The 9,104-nt window shown below is 57.4% G+C and overlaps 1 protein-coding gene across 1 annotated transcript in view; it reads left to right on the top strand.

The window, feature by feature from the left end:
- Positions 1 to 6,411, top strand: part of PDXK (pyridoxal kinase) — a 32,414-nt gene extending 26,003 nt beyond the window's left edge. Inside the window, exons 10-11 of the mRNA XM_059921678.1 lie at positions 733 to 799; positions 1,049 to 6,411. Coding sequence (XP_059777661.1) covers positions 733 to 799; positions 1,049 to 1,161 — 180 coding nt within the window. The 3' untranslated portion in view covers positions 1,162 to 6,411. The remainder of the gene's footprint in view (positions 1 to 732; positions 800 to 1,048) is intronic.
- Positions 6,412 to 9,104: the final 2,693 nt, after the last annotated feature.

Genomic DNA, 9,104 nt, shown 5'->3' on the forward strand with positions numbered 1-9,104 from the left:
GACCCCTCTCTTCCTGGGGATTGTCCCCCGTCCCCCCGCTTTGTGTGTGAATGTCCACAGTGCTCTAGCGTGCTCAGGCGCAGCTGTGCCCTTTGACCTCCCTCTGGGCGGCCGTCCTTCCCCTGTGGGGCAGGCACACACCCTCCCCAGCAGTCAGCTCCATGTTGTGAAATGCACGGCTGGGATGGGGCCCTTCCCCTCACCTGCGGGCTCAGGGGCGAGCGCTGAAATGCTGCGGTCTCCCCACCCCCCTTCCCTCGAGCGCGGAGGGTGAGCAGGGACCTGCTTCACGGCCAGCTGGTGCCCAGACGAGGCCTCGCTGGGTCGCCCTCAGCCAACCCCGGATTCAGTTCTGCCCTGGGTCCCAGCGTCGGGGAGGGAGTCCACTTGCCTCCCCAGCACCTGAGAAGCCCTGAGTTTTTAACTTGGAGAGGCCAGCAAGCAATGACTTTGGCCAGCTCTGGGGCAGGAGCTCTTTCCCGTGTAGATTCTTTATAACTGATTCCTTCCAGAAATGCTTATTAAGCACCTACTACATGCCAGGCAGTATTGACAGAGTTGCCTGTGGTCCACTTAGTCCCCAGGCCTCTCTGCTCAGCTCTCCTGGGATCTTTGCAGCGACTGCTCCGTGATGGGGGGAGCGTGTGATTGTGGATCCCCAGTGCCTGGTCAGTGGACAGTCCATCCAGGCGGCCTGGGGGCGGGGGGCTCAGCGTCCTCTCCTCCGTGCAGGTGGCCTGTGAGAAGACCGTGTCGGCCATGCACCATGTTCTGCAGCGGACCATCGAGTGTGCAAAAGGTACCACCTCACGGGCTGGCAGGGGTGCAGTGCTGCATTGTGAACAGGGCTGTGGCTCCCGCCATCTCCCTGGCGTTGGCCTTTAGGGCTGGGGCAGGGGGCAGCGTTGTGGAGCTCCCTGCTGAGATGGGAACTCAGTGGTGATCCAGAGCATTGGGGGCTCTCACGAAGGCGAGGGAAGGAGGAGACAGATTCGGGATAACTTCCGCTGGCTCTGTTCCCATCATTAATGCTCTGCCTGTTCTGCAGCCAGGGCTGGGGAAGGACTGAAGCCCAGCCCGGCCCAGCTGGAGCTGAGGATGGTCCAGAGCAAGAAGGACATCGAGAACCCGGAGATCGTCGTCCAAGCCACGGTGCTGTGAGGGCCGCGCGAACCCGCCCCCTTAACGCCCAGCGTTAGGTGTCTCCGTTTCCGTCCTTGTGAAAAATGTAATGTCTGCCTTAGAGCTGTGACCGAAACTTGATATTCTTTTCTTCTTTCATGAGTGTCCAGCATCCACTGGTCTTCATTGTGAAAATGTGCTGGTCATGCTTTTTAAAAATAACAAAGCGATCACAGAAATTTGTAATTCGGGACCCCAGCTCCCCTCCCACAGGGCTCCTGGAAAACCAGCTCCGTGTTTACGTCTCGAGGGCGTCCTCCCCAGGCTGGCTTGGGATACATGGTGTACCCCCGTCCTTTGTGCAAGGCCCAGGGAGGCCCCTGTGTCTGCATCTCTGAGAGCGAGTCGGGGGTTAGTGTTCATGTCCAGAAAGATGATGCCAAATGTCTTTATTCTGGGTCCGACCTCACCTTCTGTGTTCCTGCTTCAGAACTTTTGCCTTGTACTTTGCTGCAGGGTAGGCCCCTGGGGGTTTCAGATTCTCCCCTTCTGTTCACGGTGTGGATGGGCTCATGCAGCTCAGATGCACAGACGCTGCACAGTCACTTTGGCGGGGACCTTCCCAGGACCCCGAAAATCTGCACGTCTCACGCGTGTCGGGGGACTGCCTTGTAACTCGGAGCGTCTCTAGGGACCGCCTGGGTGACAGGACAGAAGCTGGCACGCGGCCGAGCGCGCCTGTGGGGAGATCACTGTGTCGGGCTCCTTTTGGAAAAGTCACCCAGTTTAGGGCAGAACAGGTCAGGTGCTGTGTGTTTGCCACCTACAGCTGGTGACAACCGTGTCGTGTCACCGTGTCAGTGTGCAGGTACAGAGGGCAGGGGTGGGCTCCTGCCCCCCCCCGTTGGTGTGCTTAACCCCACCGGCCAGTTATCTGACCCCCCTGCCCCCGTTCCCCCCGCAGTCCCGCAGTCCCGCGTCCTGTGCCAGCCAGGTGCCCGGAAGCGAGACTTCCCGAAGCCGCCGCAGCTCCGCCCCTCCCCACAGCAGGCGGGGGCAGAGCTTCACAGCAGCGGCTGTCAGACACCTTGGGCTGGGGCAGCGCCGGCCGTGGCGCAGGCCCTGTCACCAGTCCAGCTATCTGCTGCGGGGGTGACCTCCCTGGCCCCACTTTACCCAGAACTTTGAGGACCCCTAGGCGTGGATACAGGCAGGGTTGCCCATCTTCAGCACCCACCCCCGACTCTGGGGGCTGCAGAGGTTTGCATCTCTCAGGAGCCCACAGTCTGGAGGAGAGCGGGGAGGCTGCAGGAGGCTGGGGCCCGGATGTGGTCCCTGGGGAAGCTCCCAGGGCAGCCCTTGTCCCCGACCCCCAGCCTCGCCCCACAGGCAGGCCCTCTCCTGGAGCCACCACCCTTGTCTGGCTGTGCCCACGTCTCTAGGACTCTCACCTCCTTGGTACTGCCTTCTGCCTTTTGTTGGAAATGCCCCCGGACGAAGGCAGGCCAGTCTCCACTGGACTCTCTGCACCCTCTTCTTTTCTTTCTTCCCCGCTCTGCTCACATTCCAAATGTCGTCAGCCTCAGGCGTTAGTGCCCGCGCGCAGGGTCAGGGGACCTCAGCTCCCCTCAGCGGCCGGCGGGTCAGGGCATCTGTGTCCCTGTCATGTTTCCTGGTCCCTGCAGGGCCCGCTGGCCCAGGAGGAGGGGGAAGCTTGTAGCCTGGTGGGGGACAGCCCCCCAACAGGGCAGCCCAGGGACCAGCCATCATCCCCCAGGACCCTGGGCCTCCACAGAGCCTTTAATGGAAAATACTGTCACTGCCAAGTAGAGCTGGGGAGACGGCCACACCGCCAGCCAGCGGGAAATCTTCATGTTCTTCTCTTTCCTTGTTCCTTTTTTTAAACCTTGGAGAGCAAGTGTAAGACCAGGGAAAGAGCCAGAGTATCTCTCTGTCTTCAGTGAGACGGTGAAGACCCGCCCTGAAAACATGGTGCTGGGGGTAGTGGCTTGTTCTGTGTGCACCGTGAACTTGAAGGAAAATGCACTCTGGTTCTTTCAGTTTTATGTCAGAGTCCTGGCCCCTGCAGTGGGTTTTACCCTCAATTCTCGATATCATACACAGAACGATGAGAATTGTTCCTCCCGTAAAATCATGAACTCTTCTATCTCCTCCAGCCGTAAAGCCCCAGCCATCTGGAGAGCTGTGGCCTGAACCCCCTGTCCTAAGAGAAGGAGATCGAGGCTCCGGAACCTTAGCTTCTGTGGGAAAGCACGTTCGACCTCCCCACCCGAGCAAAGTGTGCTTTTTGTCGTGATGTTGCTGAACCTGTGTATCTCAGGCTCGTTTCTGCTGGGACCCGGTCCATCTGTCACGATGACAGCAGAGGCCCCCGGTTTTCTCTGTTCAGAATTTCCCGTCTAGAAGTTATCCATGGCCAGTCGCAGTGGGTTTTGATACAGTTTGGGTCCAAGTTAGAATTAACCTTTTTTTTTATATTCACTTTCCACAGTTTAGTAACATGGAAACTAATCATTTATTTTAAGATGAGAGATATTTTGGCCCTGAATTGCTTGCCCATTACCAGAGTATAGATTTCAGACCTTCTCCTGGAGACCTTAAAGATGGATTCCAAAATATGGTCCTTGTTTTTTAACCAGTCTTGAATCATTGCCAAGTGCTGCAGAGGTAACCAGGTTAGTCTGCACTGCTTTTGCCATGCAGGCCAGTGGGGGTGGAACAACGATGCTTTGCTTTTTGTCCTGTCCTTAAACTGTTAGGACCAGTCTTCAGAGCATGTTTCGTTTTGCAATGGCCGAGCCTGGCTTGGCGCTTCTGACCTCATCGCTTGAACCTCACGTTCACTCATCAGTTGAAAGGCAGAGAAGAGGGGGGACGGTGTTCCATCTGGAGGCCGCTGGACCCCCAGTGTGCACACGCCCTCTCAGGACCACCTGCCTGCGGCGGCGGGGCCCGTGTCTGTGAATCAATACCCGTGACCACGGGGCTGGGCTGTGCTCCGCTCCGGCGCCAGAATCACCTGGAATCCCTGCCTCGGCCACCTGCCTGGTCTCAGGCCTCGTTCACACACGTCTCCCCATGGGCAGGGGTTGGCTCGGGAGCCCCCAGCGCCTGCCTGGGCCGGAAGGAGGGTGATTGGGAGTGAGCGGAGCGGGTTATGTGCCAGCAGGGACGTGGTGAATGTGGTCCGTCCTGGCTTTCTGAGCGGGTGGGAGCCACGTGGCCCCCAGACTCACGTCTCAGATCCTGAGCCCACCCATTTCCATTCCATGCCAGGCTTCAGGGGGCTTCCCTTCGCATCACCTCGTGTGGTTCTTTGCATCGGGACCCCCGGGAGAGCTGCTCCCGTGTCTATAGAGGGAGCACGTCAGTTGGTGGGCACTTGGGGCAAGGCGGCTCTGGGAGCCCAGGTCCACGGCCCTAGGCCAGGAAGCCTTGAACTTGGGCCTGTTGGTCAGGATGCATGTCCACCCAGGAGACCCTCCCTTGTTCTCCAGGTCGGCCCATGGGCGTCGGTCAGGCTGGGCCCCCGCAGAGCAGGGACCGAGCATCGCCCGCACAAGGGTGGCCTTGGAGCTGTGTGCAGAGCTGGTGCACCCTTGCGTGTGTTTGCTTCTGCAGCCAACAGTGTCATGAACTCCTGCCTGTTTTTACAGACAGCGCTGTGGTTTCAGAATCCAGTCACGCGCTTCTGGCCTGTGCCAGAAGCGGGCAACGAGGGCAGAGGTCCCTGCCCCCGCCCTGGTAGGTGACACACAGCAGCTGCCCTTCTAGGGGCTTTTTCTTTGGGGCATTAGTATTTCCTGTCCGGTGATTGGAACCAGGCTTTGTAGTCTGTGCTGCACTGCACGGGGCAGAGGCCCGTGAATGTGTCCCGCTGCCACGTGGCCTGGGGCCCTAGTTCCTAAAACTGAGCTCTCCGTAGCGCGTGTCTTCCCGTGGACTCCTGTCGTTCATTCTTGGTGCAGAACGTTTTCTGTTGTTAATGTGCAAAGACACCGATTAAGAAATGATGTCTTACAAACTACATTCCTGCCTTTCGTTAGAGGTTTGCGCTCACGACACGGTGTGTTCGTTTGGTCATTTGATGAGTAATCTTAGGTCTGACTTAGAGACTATTTTACAACTTTATATGATTGGAAAGTTCTTCCTAGAATTTTCTTTTTAACTTCTGGCAGAGTAAACAGGTGTGTTTTAAGCTTTCCACTGTCCGAGCTGAGCAGAGGCCTGTGCTCAGAGCGGGAGACCTTGTGTCCATCTCTGACCCTCAGGGAGGGACCCCAAGCTCCAGGGTTGCAGTGAAGGAAGCTCCCAGCCCCACATCAGCATGGGGCAGGTCCCCGATCTTCTGCAGCAGGAAACCCGTTCTGGGAGGACATACCTTCGTGAGGCCACGGGCCACTCACCCTGGCCTGGGGCATCACTGCCCTGCAAGGGCCAGGACTGGGCAGACAGAGAGGAGGGCACGCCACCCTAGGCCCCTGTGCTCGTGAAGCCCCCAGGCAGGACTTAGTCCTTGTGCATCCGAGGATGCAGAGCTGGGCCCCCTCCCTCATGCTTTTCTGAGCCGGAGCTGGGTCAGCGGGTTTTGGACCACTAGTTGCTTTCTCACCGAGGACCCAACTTCTGGCACAAGGAGGGTGGGTGTAGGGCATGGTGGGGGGTCAGGGGACAGAAAGGGGGAATCAGTAAGCCTGGCAGCAACCCCCCCCCCCCAGTGTGCCCCAAAACTCCAGCCTTGGTGCATTCCTGCAAAATATCTGGGACTGTCATCTTGATGATGGGAGGTGTAGATGTTGATATATGGGGAAATGGAAGTGAAATCTTAACTTACTCCATGCAGCCCCTGAAGGATAAGAAGTATGTGGGTGGCGTTTTGAATGTTTTGAGATTTAAAGCTGCATACTTTCTAATTTAGAATTTTCGTTGGGATTTCCCCCAACAGTTGCAAAACTGGACCCACTGGAGGACTGAGGCACTGACTCGGGCCAGTCGATGCCAACCCAGTCCTTCCCTAATTGAGCTCAGATTTTGGAGGCTTCTCAGGGGAAGTGATGCAGCCTTGGGACACAGCTCGATCCCGGCTGCAAGTTGGCGGGGGGATCTCTGTGTTTCTGGCAGTGGTTTCTCTAGCTCCGTGCTCTACCAACCCCACCTGTGTGCGTGTGGATGTGTTTTAAACGTAAAACTCGTTCCAGTGCTGTAGAGGCCGTGTCTGTACTGGTCTTACTGACTTATGATTATCACAAATAAATATTTTCATGGTGATTGTGTTGAAGTGTGATTTCTTTTTTTCCAGAGGAGCTCCCTTCTGTGAACTAGGACCTAAAGCTGTGTTAAACAGCCAACCAAGCAGTGGTTACTGCTGGGGACGGAGGGCAGCTGATTCCCTCGGGAAAGGACCTGACATCCCTCTTTCGGGAAAGGACCTGCACTGTCCTGCCCGCCATGGCCGGATGCCCTCTCCTGCTCTGTTCTCTGCCCTGGGAGGGCTGGTTTGGATGCTCTGGGCAGTGGGCTCCAGGCGGGCTTCCCGCAGGATTGGGCTCCCTCTCCCAGCCCCTCCCTGCCCGATTCTGAGGACCAGCTTCAGCCACTGACCAAGCCTCACGCTCCTTCCGGCTTCCTTCACACCTGGGTGGTGACAGCGCTGGTCCTGTGAGCCCGGCAGGTACCTGCTCTCCCCAGGATCAGCCCACACCTCTGTAAATAAGTCCTCAGGTCGCCCCCGGGCAGCACCTGGCCCTGCTGGACAGGCAGGGAGCGGTGGGGGAGGACGCGGGATCCTGTCCCAAGTGCCTCTGACTCGACCTCTCAGATCCGCTTCTGCCAACCCTGTGCTGCTCTGCTCGCCAGCAAGGCCCTCCTGGCCCAGACTCCCCCTCCTGGTGACAGTCTCCTGTGGCTGCTGTGACACGTTCCCACTAGTTGAGGAGCTTAAAGCAACACAGATGTATTCTTTCACAGTCTGGAGGTCAGATGTCTGAAAATGGGTGGGCAGAGCTGGCTCCTTCCGCAGGCTCCGGAGAGACTCTTCCCTGCCTGCCTTTTCCAGCTTCTGGAGGCACCTGTATTGCTTGGCTCGTGGCCCCTCCTCCACCTTCAGTCTCTCTGACACTGACCCTCCTGCCTCCCTCTCATGGGGACCCTGTGATGACGCTGGGCCCACCCGGCTACGCCAAGACCATCTCCCCATCTTAAGACCCTTAGCTTAACCACATCTGCCAAGTCCCTTTTGCTGTATAAAGTAACATCCACAGGTTTCGGGCACTGGGACACGTGTTGCATGGAACTTTCCAGGGGCCTCTGGGATCTCAGCCACACAGCCTCGTCCTATCTGTAATTCTGCCTAAATTAGGACACTGAAGAAATTCCCCGTGAGGTGCAGACTCAGGCTGGCCCCTGCAGCAGTCTTAGCCTGCACGAGGCTGTCCCAGGCCCCTTCCATCGTGTTGTTCTGCTTTCCCTGGAATGTGGCTGTCATCCACGACCTTGGGGTACGGGGTAGAGGGGATAGGGGAAAGGAAGGGAGAGGAGAGTAGGCACTTTCCTCTCTCTCCCATCCATCCCTTTCCCCACTGCTAAAGATTTATTCAGATATGATTCACATTACACAGTTTGCCCACTTTGAGTGTAGAATTCAGGGTCTCGTTATAAAGGTAGCACCCTTGAAAAGGATGCTAAATTTAGCTTTGACTGGTGTCTCCCCCAAAATCAATGGTGTCCTCCAGTAAGTCAGGGCCACCAGAACCTCAGAATGTGACCTTATTTGGAAATAGGATCTTTGCAGATGTACTAGTTGAGGTCACACTGCATTAGGGTGGACCTAAATCTGGTAACTGGGGTCCCGATGGGATGAGGAGGCACAAAGACACACAGAGGCAGACGCGTGATGCAGCCACAAGCCCAGGGACGCCTGGGGCCTGGCAGCCCTGGGAAACCAAGAAAATGGGTTGCATTGAAAGTAGGGTCCTTAAAGGGGAGGAGTGGGCCCCGAGGCCTGGGATAGGGACATTTGGAAGGACAGGTCTGAGGATCTTGAATCCCTAATTCCTCCAGATGCCCAGCAGCCCACCACACTTGCCTTGGCTGAAAACCAGCTCCCACACCTGGAGACCAAGCAACAGCCACACACCTGAGGCAGGTGCCTCACAGACCGACACTTTTCCCTTCCAGATGCACCTCTACCACCTCTGGAGCTCCAGGCCAGTCCCCAGCCAGGTCTCAGCCAAGCGGAGAGGGAAGCATAGGCCTGAGCGGCCAGGAATGCCCTACATGCCCAGGAAGTGCAGGACTGGCTCCTGGGTGCCGGTGGGCATGGGGAGCGTCAGGTGGTCAGGGGTCTCAGGGGTGGGAGACGGTGCAGACCACGTGCAGCCCAGAGGCTGAGCTCACGACAGCCTTGCGGGCTGATGGCGCTCGGCGGTACCTGCAGGGTTACCACCTCTCCTGCCCGCACCTAGCCATCTCTATACCGGAGCCAGAAATGTGCCAATGTGTCTGAGGACATCTCGAGCTAATGCTCTAGAATCGGATTTGCTGAAAAAAATGTATTCATGTATTTATGTATTTATTCATTTTTGGCCGCGCCATGCAGCTTGCGAGATCTTAGTTCCCCAACTGGGATTGACCCTCGCGCTCGGCAGCGAAGGCCCGGAGTCCTAACCACTGGACCGCCAGGGAATTCCCTCAAATCTTGTATTTTAGAGACAGCATACGGAGTCACAGCAACGGAGGCGTGTGGAGCTGCGGTTAGAACACAGGCTCCTGGACTCCTGGGTCTACAGCCCGCCTGCTGTGACCTGGGCATTCCCGGCGCCCTGCTCAGCTCCTCAGGCCGGAGGGGTCTCAGGCCGCACGCGGCCCAGCTGGGGCTCCACCCTGGACAGCTCTCACCTCGTGACCCCTCTCTACTGTGATTACGGCTTCAGATGAAGAAAAAACCCCAGAACAGAGAAAAC

This window comes from Balaenoptera ricei, chromosome 4 (assembly GCF_028023285.1).
Source record: "Balaenoptera ricei isolate mBalRic1 chromosome 4, mBalRic1.hap2, whole genome shotgun sequence".
Classification (NCBI taxonomy): Eukaryota; Metazoa; Chordata; class Mammalia; order Artiodactyla; family Balaenopteridae; genus Balaenoptera; species Balaenoptera ricei.